This window comes from Panthera uncia, chromosome D1, assembly GCF_023721935.1.
Source record: "Panthera uncia isolate 11264 chromosome D1, Puncia_PCG_1.0, whole genome shotgun sequence".
In the NCBI taxonomy this organism is placed as follows: Eukaryota; Metazoa; Chordata; class Mammalia; order Carnivora; family Felidae; genus Panthera; species Panthera uncia.
In genome coordinates, this window is record NC_064808.1 from 48,264,326 (window position 1) to 48,282,461 (window position 18,136).

An 18,136-nucleotide genomic window follows, 5' to 3' on the forward strand; every position below is an offset into this window, starting at 1 on the left:
CAGAACTGTACTCAATACTCCACACACGGTCTGTCAGGTGACAGACAGTATGATTGTCAGCTCTTTGGCTGTAGCCACCATGCCTTGGATGATGCAGCCTGTGGCAGCCACACCAGCTCTCCCGGCAGCCAGCCTATCCTGCTGACTCACACACAGGATACTTTCTTGTCCTTTGTACTGGGGGGACTTTGGACCACTCTGACTTCATAGGGCCTGCCTTCCAAGACACTCACACTCACGGCAAGCTTTCTCCCACCAGGTTTCTGGGAGGGAAATTCACTCCTGAACCAAGATCTCTCTGGGAGACCGTGGCTGGTCTGAGATACAAACCCTGCCCGTCTGACTCCAAAGCTCTTATTCTAAATGGCTTCATCCACTGGTGCCCCGTGAGCCTCCTCAACCAGGTTGGGAGGTGAATAGGGATCTGGCCTTGCCTTGCAAGACCTTGCCTTCAGCTTCTCTCATCCAAGTCTATAGAGGAGGGTGGAGCAGCCCTCAAGGCCTCACCAGGGAGCTTCAGGAAGGACCCCAGACAGGCACCCCAGAGGTCATGCTGTGTCAGCAAGAGCCGAAGGGGCTCCTGTCCCTGTGGCTCCTGGGTGCGGGGCACTGGTGTCTCCCTCCTAGTCCCCTTGTCCTCCTTTCCCTCATCCAGCCCAGTGGCTAGCAGATAGGTTCTGGATGCTTCGAGAAGGAAGCAGAACCCAGCATCTGGCTAGGCTGAGCTTGCCTGGAGGGTCCCCTCCTTATGTCTGGAGAACACATTTAAAAGTTTGAATTCAAAATTGATTTTGAAGGGCCCTAATCTCTGATCCCCTGGCGCTCACGGTGTGTCTGCAGCTCCTGCCAGACTCTCGTTTTCTGGTTCAGCGCGTTGGTGCTCACGTCCCTGATGCTGTGAAATTGAGACTCGTCTGAGAGTCCGTGCTCTCCTCCTCCTCTGCAGAGATTGCAGGCCCCTTGGGAGCCCTGTTTCATTAGATGGGTGACGTGGGCTTTGCGGGTGCCCAGGGAGCAGCTGAGTTGCTGTCTGGGGAACACAGCTTCCAGACGCTTCCCTGCTGATTTCCCATAGCTGTACAGCTCCAAGCAGCATTCTGTCAAAGGACCTGGGGGCTTGCTCCAGCAGCCCTGGATGGGAGGGGCTTGGCAGAGGCTACAGTTAGAGAAAGGCTTGGGCCTAGGGTTCTTCTGTAGTAACCTTTGGGGGCTTTTTCCTCCCACTGTCCTCAAGAGGCTCAGACTTGGCTGGGAGGTAGGAGTGGTCATATCATAGCCAAGAGGACCCTCAGGTGGGGAGTAGGGGAGGCTAGGTCTGTGCCATGCAGAGAAGGGTGCCCAGGCCACAGGCACAAAGGGAAAGATTGAGCTGATGAGATTTCACAGATGACTGAACTTTGGGGCTCTACCTCCACTCTCTGAGGGTTGGGATGGAGCATTTGTGTGCAAGGGGACATTCAAAGGGGGACTTCATTCCTCACAGGTCTGAGGGGTTGGAGAAGAGGATTGATGCCCCTTAATCTAAAGGGTAGAGGGTTTATATTTGCAAAAGAGCTGTCATTTTGCAGCTGGAGCCCTGGGTAGGCCTCTCAAAATTCCAGATTGAGGATGGCAGGACCTAGGCACTGCCACAGATCTGCTGTCTTAGGCCACATAGGTATAGGTGCCTAGCAGTGTGTGGCATAGGGCAGCAACAAGCCTGATAGGAAGGCTCCCATCTCTGGGTAGCCTGCCTGTCTGCATTTAGCCCCCTCTGGCCTGAAGACTCTTAGTAATATCTGGATAGATTCTGCTTAGTCTTTTTATTCATTAACTGAACTGATGGTTAAAAAGTGATTGCTATGAGGCTCAGTGCTGGAGACACAATGGTGAACAAGGCAGGACTAAAAAAATAGGCCTTCACGGGGCTTTTGTTCTTATGAGCGAGGCCAATCATTTGTCTTTAGTACAATCACAAAAAAGTAAAACAATTACAAGTTGTGATTAAAAACTCAGAAGGAAATGACAAGGGAGTCATGTAAATAAGGAAATAAGGTAGTCAAGGAAAGCCTCTCCGACGAGGTGACATTTAAGCTGAAGCCTAAGGATGGGAAGGAGCCAGCCACACGAAGAGGCAGAGAAGGGTGTTCTGGGAAGGAGACATAGCATGTGCAAAGGCCCTGAGGGAGGAGGGAGATCTGGAAGGAATGTGGCTGGCGCACAGTATTGGAGGGGGAGGCAGGAGCCAGACCACATGAAGATATCATAGGCTCGTTGAAGAGGGTGGATGTTATTCTCAACCCACTGGAAGTTATGGAAGGGTTTCAAGCTGAGCAGTGACCTGACCTACTTTGTTTTGAAAGATTTCTATAGCTGTTGTGTGAAGAGTGGAATGTAGATAGTAGACGTGAGAGGCTGGTCAGGAGCTCTGCTGATGGTGTGTGAAAGATGGTGGTGGCTCTGGAAATGGGAAGAAGAGGCAGGATGGGAAGTGGGAATCAGCGGTGGGAGAGAGTGAGGATGATGGAGGGTCTGAGGGTGGCTCCCAGTCTCTGGCCTGAGCATCTGGGTGGATAACGGTGTTAGTGTGGTGAGGGGAAGACTGGGACACGGGTACAGGGACCGGGTTTTGGGGAGGAGGTCCAGAGTCCTGTTTTCGACCTATTGCTTTTGAGATATGTGTGAAACTTCATGGAAACAGAGAACTGGAAGAGAATGCCTACACTCGTTCTGCGGATAGCTATGCAATTAACTGAAGCATCATTGCCCATGACGGACTCCAAAGAGCACACGCAGCTTCTGATGTTTCTAAGTCCCCTTCACTGAAGAACGGCAGAAAATTATGTGTCTCTGGAGAGCAGATTCCATTTGCACCTGCTCCAGTGTCTCTCAGTGCATCACCCAGGCCCCTGCAAGGTCTACGCTGGGTCCCCTAAAGCCGTTGCCAGACACCAGGCTGTGCTGGGTCTGGCTTCTCTCAACCATGAGGGCCCATGAGATGTGTGTGGAAACTCCTCAGCCCCTTCATCTCCAAACACTCGAACGTCATTTGCGGGTTCAGGCTTTAGGACACACCATTCTAAGGAGGTTTGATCCACCAAAAACATGCTGCAAAAATGCCTGCTGCTTCCTACACCTTCATAGGAAATGGCTCCTCTGGGGGGCACTGGGGACCAGAGGCTCATCCTTCCCCTGCAAGGGATCTTTAGAGCTTTCTTCTTTTGGCAGGCATCACATTGGGCCCGAGCAGAAGTTTGCTTTCCCCATTGCTTAGGAAAAAGATGATTCCATACTGCCTCTGGCCAGGACGTAGAACAGGAGGAGATGAGGCCAGCAGCCTGGGTCTGAAGCTTACCCTTAGGCAGGTTGTGTGATTTCTCTGACCTCAGGGATCATCATGAGGAGGACAGATAATGCATGTAAAGCACTTGGCACATAGTAGGCATTGAATAAAGGGTATTATTATCATGCAGTTGAACGTGACTGTAGTGGCTGCAGGTATATGGGGACAGCACTGGGCAGTGCTTTCCTTCTCCCTTCCTGCGGTGGTGGACTGTGGAAACCTGGAGGGACTTAACACTTTAGAGAAGGCAAGAATTGCTGGACCTCCATTCTCTTTTCTTTTCTTTCCTTTCCTTCTCTTCTCTTCTCTTTTTTTATTATGAACTCTTTTTTTTTTAATGTTTATTTATTTTGAGAGAGAGCATGTGAGCAGGGAGAGGGGCAGAGAGAAAGGAGAGAGAGAATCCCAAGCAGGCTCTGCTGGAAGCATGGAGTTGGATGTGGGGCTCAAACTCATGAACTATGAGATCATGACCTGAGCTGAAACCAAGAGTCGGATGCGTAACCGACTGAGCCACCCAGGTGCCTGGACCTCCTTTTAATTTCTTATCCTGAGTCTGGCCCCTCTTCTAGGACTCCCTCCCTCCCCTTTTCCCTCATTCACACACAAGCCCCTGGCTGTCGATTGAGGCTCAGCCCAGCAATTAGGCTCTGGGCTAGAGCTCCCAGCCTGCCCCTCACAGCTTGGCTCAACCCCCTGAGGTCATGTGCCATCTCAAGGCTTCTATGTCTCTCTCAAGACTACAATGCAAACATCTTAGGTCTGCCTCTACACAGTTCTTCTGCTCCCTTTTTCATCCTTAGTTTCTGGTCCGTGTCTCCTTTCTGGCCCTGCCTAGAAGCTCTTTCAAGGTTCCACAGCAGCTATAACTTCTGCAGGGCCACCAGGTGAGCAGATATGGTCTATGACACACAAGAGCATGGAGACTGTGCCCTGCCTGGGCCATCATTTCTCCTGTTCTTCTTAACCTAGGCCCTGCTGTAAGCATGCCTCCTGGCATCATTCTGGCATCTAGACTGCAGGGGAGAACCCAGATGCTATCCCAGTGAGCTTTCCTCAACCAGGCTGTGCAGAGAAGCCATGGGGCACGGGCTGGATGAGAATCTGAACTCTGGAGTCAGGCAGGTGGGGACTTCAGTCCCTGCCCTGCAGCCTTCTAGCTATGTGACCTTGGGTAAGGACTTGAACCTTCCTAAGCCTCTGCTTCCTCATCCGTTGAGTGGGTGTAATCATTTAGTACCTCAGAGTTAATATGAGGATTCACTGAGATAACAGGTGGAGTGAGTGCTGAGGAAATGGGAGGGGGCAGTTTATGAAGAGGTGTCCAAAGTCCTGACTGAGAGGTCTCCATTTTAGTTCTTTTTTTTTTTTTTTTAACGGAGGTATAACATCTATGCAGTAAAATGCAGAAGTCTCAAATGTTCAGTGCAATGAGTTTTTACATCTATGTGTGCCCCTCTAAACACCACCCAGATCAAGACCTAGGACACTTGCAGCTTCTCACCATGCTTCCTCACGCCTTCTGCCTCACCGTAATACACACCATCATTCCGACATTTCTCACCACAGATCAGTTCTGCCTGTTTGGGTGTTACATACAAATAGAATTATACAGTATGTACCTTTGCCTCTGGCTTCTTTCATTCAACATTCTGCTGTCTGATTCACCCATGTTGTTATGTGTATCAGTGTATGTGATCAGTGATCAGTTGTTATGTGTATCAGTGTTATGTGTATCAGTCTTTTTCGTGGCTGCGTATTATTCCATTGCGTGACTGCACAATAGTGGATCATCCGTTTTATTGTCCATGGCCATTTGTGTTGTTTTCATCTGTGGGGTGTTACGAAGAAAACTGCTCTGGAAATCCTTGTACGTCCCCTCTGGTGGACATAAACTGCCATTTCTGTTGGGTGTATACCTAGGAAGAGAATTGTTGGATCATAAGACGTAGATAACTTTTCATAGCTGATTTTCTTAAGCTACTGCATCAAATCCTTTTATAAATCATGTCCATTATCTCATTTAATCCTCGGAATAATTCTTTAAACTGGGCAGTCCTCATTTAGCAGGTAGGTAAATCGAGGCAGAGCTGGGAGGTGTTGGAGCCAGAATTCAAGCTGAGGCCGTCTGTCTGAAGGGCCCACAGTCTTCGCGTCTACACAGCCCCTCTTGACCCCCTTGAGGGGCAGTGCCAGAGTGAAAGGGGTGAGCTGGCCGCCACCCCCAGCCTCCCTCCCCTGGCCCAGTGGGGAGGTGGAGGCCACGGGAGCCCGGCTTCTCTCTCTCATCTCGCATGGTGAGTGCACCACCTGCGAAGGGGTGCGCAGAGGGGTGGTAATGAACGTGCTCTAGGTGCTGTAGCCACGCGTTTCAACAGTTGTTCTCGTTGGCTTTTGATTCCAAATGAGTAGGAAATGCTATTAGTTCAGGCCTCGCCTGCCGCATGGCAAGGCCCTGGGATAGAAGTGCAGTGAGACGAGAAATTGTGGAGATAAAACTGGTGTGAAATGGAGGCCTTCTCACAAGGCTGGATGTGTCCGTGCGAAATGAAGTTACTTCTGAGAAAACGAGATTTAAAGAGATTCTGCAGAATTAGATTACACTTTCAAATTTCCTCATTAAACAGGGTTGGTGCCACGGAAGGGCCACTGGCTGGCCCTGTGTGGGACCCAACTCTGCAGTTCCAGGCCCAGGTGCGGGCCCACGTAGGCACCTTGCAGGTGGCAGGGACCAGATCCCCAGAGACTGCAGACCCCTCCCCCCAGCAGCTGGAGTGGGTGTAAGAAGTGTGGGACTGACTTTCTGGATTTTCACCACCACTCCCGTGGGTCCCTGTGGGCGAAACCCAGGGGGCTCTCACTCTTCCATTTCCTTGGGAAGATGGAGTTGAGAACAGAGCACCAGGCCCCCTACTCATGGGTTTTGCTCATGTCAGAGCTTGATTTTGAGCTATGACCCATTTTTTGGAAATGTTTTTTATTTTTTTATTTTTTTATTTTTTTTTTTAACATTTATTTATTTTTGAGACAATGAGAGACAGAGCATGAACGGGGGAGGGGCAGAGAGAGAGGGAGACACAGAATCAGAAGCAGGCTCCAGGCTCCGAGCCATCAACCCAGAGCCCGACGCGGGGCTCGAACTCACGGACCGCGAGATCGTGACCCGAGCTGAAGTCGGACACTCAACTGACTGAGCCACCCAGGCGCCCCTGGAAATGTTTTTTAAAAGGCAGTAAATGTGCACGTTATTGCTTGTGCATGGATGTGTATATTTACATGTGCACACCCATCATGCGTGTGCTCAGATGTGTGATGTGTGTTTTCGTAAAACTTCCTGAGTAGCTGCTGTATGCTAACACTGCCGGGTTCTGGAATAAAACTTGTGGAGAGAATCAGTAGACCCAGTTCCGCCTCTCGCAGCCCCGGCGTACACGTATGTGATTATGTGTCAGGCACAAGTACTTGTGTGCCGTTGTGCATGTTGGTAGCCGTGTCCTGCATCTGTGCACCCTCTCTGTAACGCCTCCCTCCTGGGTCTGCCAGCTCCTCAGAGGTTAGCAGTGCATGGCCTGGCAGCAGGGCAGATGAATCCAGTACTTGGGCCCAGAAGACAGACTGCCAGGATTCAAATCCCAGGTGTGTCCCATGCTAACAGGGGCAAGCTGGAACCTTTCTCGGGCCTCAGTTTTCCCGCTGTTAAAGTGGGAATAATAATGGTGTCCATCTCATAAGGCGGTTGTGAGCCAAGCGCTTAGAAGCCGAGCGCTGCCAGCAGCGTCAGGCGTTACCTCCCTGCAAGTTGCCCTTGGCCCCGGGAAAGCCCAGCTTCCTTCCCAGAGGAGGAGAAGTGGGGCCCATGGTGAGGAAGAGAAGCCCTGGAACTGCACTGGGTCGCTGTGTTGTGCTGTGTGGACACAGATTCAGAAGCACTACTGAGACACATGCAGAGGTTATGAGCAATGCTGAGGCCACACCCACCCATGGCCCCAGAGGAGCCCGCCCTGAGCTGCCACAGCAGTCCCCTCCAACTTGATGGGTCACCGAAGTAGCCTGTTGGACAGACGGGGCTGCTTCCTTCTGCACACCTCTGCAGTGACCACTGGACTGTCCTTTGGGTATCGCTGGACTCTAGCCAGCGCCTGTGTGATCTTAACCGTGGTGGCACATTCAAATCCGTTTATTTGCCTCACAGTGAGTGATCTTCGCTATCTGAGGGACCTGAGATGGAGCTGTGAGTAAGGTCACCCCTTCCCGTGTGCCAAATGGGGTGACACTGATCAGAGCTAACTTTTGACTGCCGGGTCCAATTAGTCCTCAGCTTCACATAGATTTTCTCCCTTATTCCTTAACTGACGGAGCCACCCAGGCTCCAACTCCCTTATTCCTCCTGGAAACTCTATGGAATAGGTACTATTTTCATGTTCATTTTACAAGAAAGAAAACTGAGGCACAGAGGAATTAAAGTCACACAAAGGCATCAGACAAACCCAAATTGAAGGATGCTCTATAAAATAACTGGCCTGTGTTCTTTAAAAATGCTAGTATCTTGAAACACAAAGAAAGGCTGAGGAAGTCTTCCAGACTTAAGTGGACTAAACTGGACAAGTAAATACAATGCATGCTCCAGAATTTATTTTGCCGTAAAATATATTATTGGGGAAACGGGTGAAATCTGAATGAGGTCTGTTGGTAATAGAAGTGTTATGTCAATGATCATTTCCTGGTTTTGTTAATCGTATTGCATGAGAATGTCCTTGCTTTTAGGAAACACACATCAAAGTATTGAGGATTATAAGGCTTCATGTCTGAAGCCAACTCTCAAATGATTCGGAAAGAATATTATAGATATTATAGGGAGGTCTGTAGGGAAGGATAAAACAAACATGATAAAATGCCCATATTTAGGGAATCTACACAAAAGGTATACCGGAATTCTTTCTATTTTGCAACTTCTCTGAAGGTTTGAAATTACATCATAATAAAAAGTTAAAGGAGAAAGGAAACAAGTGTCAGAACAGGGGGAGGACATCCTGAGATGCATATTAATAATACTGTCCAGTTCTGGTGTGTCCCCCGCTGGATGCCAGACTCTCCTGTGGCTTCATATGTATGACCTGTTCTGTCCTCACCGTCATCTGTGTGGAAAGAGACCTTTATGGCTCCCATTTCACAACAGCAAGTCAGAAAGATGAGGGATTTGCTCCAGAACCTCCAGCTACTTGGAACAGTTCTCAGGCTGGAAAGTAGGCTCTCAGAGTTCAAGCTCAGTGCCCTGAGCCTCAGCCCCAGTGCTGACTCTGAGTTTTGGTCAACGGTGGGATGGGCAGGACCAGGCCTTTCTTCTGGGAGCAGCGATGGAGGGAAGGTCCTGGGACAGAAGCAAACAAGGTCCATTTGCAGGATGGAGAGGGATGCTATTCCAGGATTCCGCAGGGAGCAGATCCAGAGGGCCGAGCAGGATGTGCTGGATGTGGGAGGGAGCCTCACATGCCAGGTGGAGCTGCCAGTGGTGGGTGCAGGGGCCCAAGACATAGCTCAGAGTGACCCAGGGCTGGATGGGGTGGGCATTCCAGGGCAGAGGACTGGCTTTGGAGGAGCTCAGCCTGCTGTCCACGCTGGAGGCATCAGTGGGACTGGGAGCAGCGGGCTTGGCAGTTTGGAGAGGTCCGCGTGCCGAAGGTGAGGGGCAGCGTGGCCTGGGGTGGGTGGGTGGGGATTGCCGAGGACTTGGGTCTGACCTGGCAGACCACTTGTGGGGGTCCCTGTGAAGAGGAGGGCTTCTCTCCTGGCTGGCGGGTGGGTGTGGAAAGAGCCAAATGACCTCTGGCAGTCCCTCCTGGTCACTGGGACTGTCTGGCTTGTCCTCAGATTAAAGAGCTAAGGGTAAGTGTCTGGCAGCCGGATGAGTCAGACTGGGAGGCTGCCTCCTTCCACTATCAGCCTGCCTGGTGTAGAGGCGGGGTAGGGGTTTGGCCGATCTCCCCTCAGATGTCATCCCCCAACACCCTGAGATTGAGGAGGAGCAAATAGGCTATGTGAACTGGTTTCTTTGGCTGGGTCCCCGCGTATGTCTGAGCTTGTGCCCGCACGTGCGGGCAGGCTCAACATCATCCATTGTAAAATATCAGTGTTTTCATGGGTGAGTAGTAATTACTGGGTAATGCTTTAAAACCTTTCCTGAAGGAGCGCAAAGCTGTTTTTTTCCTAAAGTCAGGAGTACATTAAAAGGATTACCATGTAGATTTGATTTTTAGATAACACTAAAATGGATCCCAAATGGACTTCAGCAAAGGGATGCTATCTCCTTAATGGAAAGTGCATGGCCCGAGGCTCAGCTCCCAGAGCCAGGCAGGGGAGGGAGGGAAGAGGTGTCTGCGGGGCTGACTGGCAGGCTGGGTGGGGGCTGGGGAGGCAGGGCAGGGAGGGAGAGCCCTGACCCTCAGGGGAGCATTTCACTTCATTTAGGGAGCAGGAGACCAGAGATGCCCCCTTTAAACCTCCTTGCCTTTCCAGGAGTGTTTTTAAGTCTCCTGAACTAACTCAGTGAGAGCAAACAGTATGGATGCTCCCTAAAGAAAGAAGGGGTGAGTCAGACTTCTCCCAGGACTTCAGCCTTTCTAGGCAGAAGAAGGCTCAAGGTCCCCTGTGCCCTGGGACCTCCTTAGGCAGGCTGGCCCTGCAGTTCTGTTCTCAGTGGGTGTCAGAAACTGGCAGAAGCTGTATGGTTTCTTTTTTTGTTTTAATTTTTTTAAAGTTTTTATTTTAGAGAGAGAGAGAGAGAGAGAGAGAGAGAGTGTGTGTGTGTGCGCGCGCGCACGGGCAAGAGGAGAGGCAGAGAAAGTAGGGGACAGAGGATCTGAAGCAGGCCCTGTGCAGACAGCAGAGAGCCCAACACAGAGCTCAGACTCACTAACCGTGAGATCATGACCTGAGCTGAAGGCAGATGATTAACCAACTGAGCCATCCAGGCACCCCAAATCTGTATGGCTTCTTAAGAGTTCTCCAGGGCCCAGGAAGCAGAGTTCAGTACCCTAGAGCAGGGTTCCCAGGCCTTGCAGAGCACTGCTGAGGGCCAGGCCCAGCCCAACCACAGGCAGGGGACAAGGGACCTGGGGGCAGCTTGTGACTTCATGCCTCATGGCCTCCCTGGGTCCTGTAGGTTCAGGGTCCCGCCGGTGATGGAACTGCCAGCTCGCGCTGCAGCTCACAGCCCTGCAGGCTCTGGGGCCTGCTAGGCATGCTGGGGCCTGAGCTTGGAAGGCCAGCCTGTCCAGAAGCCATGCCAGAGGGAGGATAGAGCAGGACAGACACTTTTAGTGCTGGAGTCCTTCTTTATTTGGGGGTATAACCTAGTGGATCAGGTGGATCCCCTGAGTGTGGCTTTTCCAGTTACTCACACACCCCCTGCTACTGACAGCACAAGCATAGAGCCCTGGGGGGCTTGGGCCTGCTGCCAGTCCAGGCGAGCAAGGGGCAAGCCACCCTTAGTGGAGCTATCCTAGGGGCCTGGCCTGAGATTTCCAAGTTGGTGTGCATGTACAGGTACAGCTGTGCTGGCTGGCTGCTGCTTCCACAGGCTCCGGGGACAATAGCCCCACCCTGAGACCCACACACCTCCTCACCTCCAGCTCTCCTGACAACTCCCCCATTTGCCCACACCTGATTCCTCCCTGTAGGCCAGACCTTGGAAAAAACACTTCAGAGCCCCCTTAGCTCTCGGGGATGCCTGCTCCCCAGCTGGCTTCCACGGCCTCCTCAGAGCTCTGTGACCAGGCTGGACCCGGCCAGAGGAGACACAGGCAGGCCTGAGGACGTAGTCATCCTGGGCCTCATCACTCTCTCAGACCAATTAACCTTTAGAGCTGCATTAAGGAAATTAGTCAGCAAGCTTCCCAGCTAACAGCCAGGCCCTGCGGGGACTGCAGGAAGGAGGAAGGCAGCCTGAGCTGCCTCTCCCCTGCCCTCACCTGTCCTGCTGCTTCTGGCGGGTCCCCTCCCCAAGAGAGACACAGGAGGCAGGGAGGACCCCCCCAGGGCCAGCTTGATTAGTGGCTTACACTAGATTTTACCTTCAGACCTTCTGTGCCTTGGTTTCTCCATCATTTCTCAGAACATATGCCTGGAAGAATTCTGAGGGCCCTTTTGACCTGACATCTGTGGGTTTTGAGACTGGGGCCCCTTGGAGGCTGGTCCTCCTCTGAAGTCGGAGGAAGGGTCACGTGCCAGGAAGGGGGAAGAGAAAGGGGGCAGTGGGCCGGGGGTGGGGTAGGAGGGATGCCAGGAGGTGGGAGCTGAGCCCAGAGCCCTGGAGAGTGCTGGGGTCGCTTGGAGAGGATGGGGCCAGGAGAGGGGTAGACTCCAGAGGCTTGGTGGGGAGCCAAGGAGGCAGGAAGGGGTGGGCTGTTCCCCTCCAGAGTGGACTCCTCCACCTGAGCTCATGTCAGGGAAGGCACCCCCCACCCCCACTGCCTTCATGAGGGGCTCTCAGGCAACTCTTACAGGCACCCCCACCTGCCCCCAGCCTGGGCCTGGCTCTGAGACTCCCTGCACGTCCCTCCGAGCATAATCTTCACCACATTCAAGCCTCAGGGCTCTACACACATGTCCAGACTCAGGACAACATCGGTCCCCACCTCCTCCTCAACTTTTTCTCCCTGTGGTCACTCCTTGTGGCCCCAAGGCCAGAGGGTAGGAGGCTGTGCCTCTGTGCACATGCCTGCATGCTATGCCTGTGTATGTGGGATGTGCATGAGTGCATGCACTTGCCTACTGGGAGGTCTGCCTTTCCTTCCAGGAAGCTCCGTGCTGAAATTCCTGCCCTTGTGTTTTTTCTTGTATGTTGAGAAGCACCCATGGGCCCTGGGAGCTTCCCTCCAACCCCCCCCCACCCCCCACCCTGGCCTGTCACCCTCCCTACCTTGGCTCAGAGATTCTTATCCTGGTGGGAGGAGGAAGGATTGAGAGACTCTGAACCTCCCCTCCCTCAAGCCAGGGCAGGTAAAAAGTTTGAATCTAGCCAGAAGTTTTCCTAAGGAGAGCCCCAACTAGTCCAGGCCCAGCTGCAGGCATCTGCCGGGTGACCCAGAGCTCCTGCACACCACTGGGAGTGTCATGGGGCACCCCACTTTGTTCCTGATACTGCCACAGGTCTACATGAATAAACCAAGAGGCTGTCGCCTGACATTTTAGGTTAAAATGGTCAAAGGCACAAACAATGTGAGGAAGTCTTGAGGTCGCAAAAAAGATCTGTGAGAGATCTGTTCTAGTGGACCCAAGCCCATTATGAGATTCAGTTCTTCGGGCCACTGAAGGAGCCAGTCAGATGGTGGCTGCGTGAGGAGGGTTTCAGGCCTCCTATGGAGCAGACCACACAGGAGGCGGTGGCAGGATGGACGGGAGACACAGCTCAGGGGGGCTGGGCCTTGGGGCTATGTGTGTGCCCTGCAGCACAGCAGATGCGGGGCTCCCAGCTGCCGCTGCAGCTTCTGGAGGCATCTTCTCAGGGCAGGGAACAGACTGTGCCGTACAGCTGGAAGGACAGGACCCAGGGCCAGGGGAGGAGGCTGCTGGGGAGAAAGTGAGGATGCCTGGGAACCCCTAGGAGAAGCAGTGGGCCCCTATTCCCAGAGGGATGGGTCCCAGGGCCTGGAGCCACAGGGTCCTTCCTATGTCCATCTGTCTGTCATCTGTCCATCCACAGGCGTGCCGATGCTCTCCGTCCAGCCCAAAGGGAAGCAGAAGGGCTGTGCGGGCTGCAACCGCAAGATCAAGGACCGCTACCTGCTGAAGGCACTGGACAAGTACTGGCACGAGGACTGTCTCAAGTGTGCCTGCTGTGACTGCCGCCTGGGCGAGGTGGGCTCCACCCTCTACACCAAGGCCAACCTCATCCTGTGCCGACGCGACTATCTGAGGTGGGCCTCCTGCCAGCCCTGGCTGCTCTGCTCAGAAAGCTCCCATCTCCCAGGACCCAGCAGGGCTCTGCCCCTACCTTCTGACCTAGGCCCTGTCTGTGTGCACTCGTCCCAGACAGTCCTGGCCCAGCCCTGCTCCACTGGATGCTCATGGAGCCCTGAAGACAGAGCCACACATTAACTCCCTGGCCTCCATGCCCAGCACAGGTCGTGGGCAAGCCTTTGCAACCATTGGGCACTGGAGATAAGTTTCCCTAGGGCACCAGTCTGGTTTGGCCCCTGTCTTTGCCAGGTGCTTCTGACCCACCCTGTCCCTGGAATCTGGGAAGGGACACCTCAGAGGGCTTCCTGGAGCAAGTAGGGAAGCTCTAAGTCCCCTGGGTCCTGGGTTTGAACTATGAACCTTCTGGCTTTTAACTTTCTCCAAGCCTTGGTTTGCCCCTCCTAGAATAGTATGAAGACTAAAGCTTCAGCTAACATTCCTTGGAGTTCTAACCCACCCTCCCCCACAACCTGGATCCTATTCCCTGGGGCTGTCTCCCCCAATTAACCCTCCCTTAGGCCATTTATGACATCAGCAAGGTTGGAACGAGGCCACAAAGTGGGGGCCTTGGCTGAGACCCAGCATCTACATTTGGCTTCTACACAGGCTGCTGGGTAGTGGCTGGGCCTTGTGAGGAAGGAAGGCCCATTGCATTAATTAATAGGTCAGGGCAAGGGCTTTGTGGGGCTCTCTCTGTTCACATCTGGGCCGTATGGGGGCGGGGGCAGGGTTATCAACACAGTCTCTCCTACTTTGGGGAAGAGCCTAAGGTTTACCTGCCTGCACCTTCTCTTTCTTCTGCCTTCAGAAGTTGTTTTTTTTGTTGTTGTTTTTTTTTTTTAATGTTTATTTAGTTTTGAGACTGAAAAAGAGCATGAGCGGGAGAGGGGTAGAGAGTCAGAGAGACACAGAATCCAAAGCAGGCTCCAGGCTCTGAGCTGTCAGCACAGAGCCTGACGCAGGGCTCCAACTCACAAGCTGCAAGATCATGACCTGAGCCGAAGTCAGATGTTCAACCGACTGAGCCACCCAGGGGCCCCTGCCTTTATTAGTTTTAAAGGTATAGCAGTAATCCAAGATCAGTGACCCAGTGCTCCTCACTGGGCTAGAGGAAAGGGCTGAGGCCAGAAGGAGGAGTTAAGAAAAGTTCTTTCTGGGGACTTCCCCCTTGATGACCTGGAAGGGGCTTCCAAGTCTGAAGGTTTTAGGCATCCTTGGGGGGCTGAACCTCCCAGGTTGAGGAGAGGTGTCACACCAACTGATGAGTACGAGAGGATCTAGAGAGAGGGGACCGCAGTGAAGGATGGGTTTGTCAACAGAGCCAAAGCACCCATAAGCATTCTGTGCTCTGCCAGCTACTGGAGCCTGAAAGTGTTTTTTTCTGGGCTCTGACAGAGGCCAGGGAATGACTTTGGGGCCAGGTAGGTCAGTGGGCTGGGGTGGGGGCAGACTTCCTGGGGCTGCTCAGCCCCAGATAATGGCTGTCCAGGACCTGCCACCTCTGTAGCCACTGCTCGTTGGACTGGGGGCAGTGAAGCCCCCACCTTGGCAGGCAGATGTTGTGGCCCAGCCTTTGTCTGCCTTAATCTGAGCCACCAGGCAGCTCAGGCTGATGAATAATGGAGCCAAGCTCATCTGCAGGCGCCTGAGCTTGAGCTGGACAAATCAGGGATTAGAGGGTCTCCTGCCTGCCTCTCAGCCCCCTTGCCTCACTCAGGGCTTGCTCAGCCAGTGTGCAGAAAAGGAGCAAGGAAGAGCCTGGCTGGCTCAAGCAATTGGAACACCCGGCCAAAGATTGGCCTGCACTGGGGAGAAAGTGTGCACCCCGCCCCTTGCACTCTGCAACCAGCAGCTAAGAGGAGGGGCGCCTGCGTGAAAGAAGCATCATTCCAGGTGTCCTGGGAACTCTCTTTGGGAATCAGTCCTATTTTAGACTTGGAACAGGATCACCTAGCCCAGCATCCCCATTTTGAAGAAGGATAAACTGAGATCCAGGAAAAGGAAAAAGGGCTTTAGGCAGATCACCCAGTGAGTTGGTAGCAGAAAAAGACCACCCCACAGGGTTGTTGTCACGATTAAGTGAGTTGATCTTGGGGAGCACCGCAGTGGTTCAGTTGATTAAGCGTCCATCCTACTCTTGATTTCAGCTCAGTTCATGATCTTGGGGTTCGAGACCCGCCTAGGGCTCCACGCTGGGTGTGAAGCTTGCTTAAGATTCTCTCCCTCTGCCCCTCCGCCCACTTACATGCACTCTCTCTCTTAAAAAAAAAAAAAAAAATAAGTGAGTTTATCTTGTAAAGCCCTCAGAACAGTGCATGGCACATAGTAAACACACACTGTTATAGGTGTTCACTAAATGATCCATGACCGAGAGTTTATAGAAGTTCTCACAACAAGCCTGCAAAGGATGTATTTCAGTGTCCCTGTTTTACAGTTGAAATAAGTGAGGCTCGGAGACTCATGACTTGCCTGAGGGCAGGCAGACTGCCTCTGAATTCCCGCTTGTGTGAATCTGGAGTCTTCGCTCAGGGCCCAGCCCACTGTTCTTCCAGTGGCCTTGGGTGCTAGCTGAACCCCGGTGGGAGCCAGGGAGGGGGCTTTGCCAGCCCAGCCCGGGGATGGGCGATGTCATCCAACCCCTGGAGTCCCTACGCTCCCCTCCCTGGATCGCTGTGCCGATTTCTCCAAAGCCTGATCTCTTAGCAGAATCTAGATGCTGCTGTCTGTGCTCCTTTCCCCTTGCCTAGGCCCACCTGCTAAGCCCACAGGAGTAGGGACCAGCGGGGCCCTGGGCAGAGGCAGCTCCCCTGTCCCCCAGCCCCCTGAACCCTCTGCACCTTTCCCTTGGCAGGCTTTTTGGCACCACAGGAAACTGCGCCGCCTGCAGCAAGCTGATCCCAGCCTTCGAGATGGTGATGCGGGCCCGGGACAACGTATATCACCTCGACTGCTTCGCCTGCCAGCTCTGCAACCAGAGGTGAGTGCTGAACGGGTAGCAGACCCCACATTCTCACCAGACCCCAGCCGATGCCTGCTGGCACAGACCAGGAGTGCTGTGGACATGTACGTGCAAATGTGGGTCCTGCTGTGCATCTGGTGGTACGTCCGTGCTGTCCTGAGCATGCACGTGCATGCGTGTGTTTTGTGTGTGCCTGAGCCCTGGAGCCAAGTGTGTGTCCTCCAGCACCGTGTGTGCATATTTGTAGGGCACAGATCTGTATGAATATAACGGGTCTTGCGTCAGCGTACTGTGTGTGCACGCTGTGCCATGGACGTGTATGTATTTGTAAATGTCCCTGTACAAGGTAGGTATGCGTGTGTGCTCTGTGAGCAGGCGTGTGCATGATGGAGTATGCACGTGCACACATATTGAATGTGCACGTACAAGGGTTCTGAATGCATGCCCTGTGCCCTTGTGTATGTGCCATATGTATGTGCATGCATGTACATTTCAGTGAGAAGGTGTTCCCAGACCCGGCAGGTGAAATCCATTATGGGAATGGCTACTCACTCTTGTGATTCTGGTTCCAGTCTGCCTCCTTTCTGGTCTTTGGCCCCTACACAGTGTCCCAGCCCTGTGGGAGGCCCCAGGGACCTAAGGAGCCAGAACCCTCTGGAGCCCATGTCAGGAAGGAGCTAATACAAGTGTTCCCAGAGGATGAGGTCCAGAGGGAACGCTGAGGGGATAGCTGGGGACTTGGCCAGACCCTCTGTTACCAAGGCCTCGGTGAAGTTGCAGTGCCACCTGGTGGTTGGATTGGAATCTGCTGGGACTGGGCCTATGACCCTGGGTCCCACTAAAGGCCTAGCCACCTGGGGGACATCTTTGGGGAAGGGCTAAATCCTCCAGTACTTGAGGAGGGCCAGGGGGTGGGGGCAGCAAAGCAAGGCCTTCTTTAGGTGGGAGGGAAGATGGTGGACAGAGCCACCTCCTCCTGGAAGGATGCTCCTCCAGGAAACCTACAGATTCTGTTCAAGAGTACCCTTCACTGAGTCATCCTCTTAAGTTGGGGAAGGGAACAGAGGGATGGAAAAATCAACCATATTACCCCTTCCTCCTTCCCTACTTCTACCTCTCTCCTTTCTTGGTCTTTTTCTGTCTCTTTGTCCTTCTCTCTCTTTCTCCCTCTCTGGGACTGGGGTAGGCTATTCCTTTACCTTCCCACCGACCCCACCCCTCCATGGAGACCTGACTGTGGCCCAGACTTGTCTGTCTGTCCTACACCCCAGACTGCAGGGCCTGGCTAAGGACTAGGCTGACCCAGGGTGATTGACCAGCTTTGCTATGAGACTTTTGGGGATCCCTTCTGGAAAATTCAAGGAGCAAACTCTCCAGGACCTCAGTTCTCACATGTCCACCTCCTGGGCTGGGCTGGGCCTGTCTGGAGCCTCCACCATCCACTGGGACCCCTCCATGGCCTCTTTCTCCTGCTTGGATTTTCCAGATTTTGTGTGGGAGACAAGTTCTTCCTGAAGAACAACATGATCTTGTGTCAGATGGACTATGAGGAGGGACAGCTCAATGGCACCTTTGAATCCCAGGTTCAGTAATGCCCGGCGCCTGGCCTCCAGGCCCGTCTGTCCGTCTGCCTGTCTGCCCGTCTGTCCACCCGCCTGGCCGGCCAGCCACTCTCCTGCCGATTAGAACTCCTCCGTCCTCGATGGGAGGGACGGCCCTTCCTCCGCCGCCCGTCTGTGTGTGACCCCTCCTGGGGCCAGGCTGGGCCTGTACAGTCTGTCTTCTGTATATAAATGGGAACATTTATTTTATGAGAAATGTAATGCGATTTTATTACTGGCGTGGATTAAACTTATGAATGTTTCCGGGGAGGTTACTGTGCGTTGATCACATGACTA

The 18,136-nt window shown here is 53.1% G+C and overlaps 1 protein-coding gene across 1 annotated transcript in view; it reads left to right on the top strand.

Moving 5' to 3' along the window:
- LMO1 (LIM domain only 1) overlaps positions 1–17,917 on the top strand; it is a 37,010-nt gene extending 19,093 nt beyond the window's left edge. The window contains exons 2-4 of the mRNA XM_049650730.1: positions 13,023–13,236; positions 16,131–16,256; positions 17,725–17,917. Coding sequence (XP_049506687.1) covers positions 13,023–13,236; positions 16,131–16,256; positions 17,725–17,830 — 446 coding nt within the window. The 3' untranslated portion in view covers positions 17,831–17,917. The remainder of the gene's footprint in view (positions 1–13,022; positions 13,237–16,130; positions 16,257–17,724) is intronic.
- The last annotated feature ends 219 nt before the right edge of the window (positions 17,918–18,136 follow it).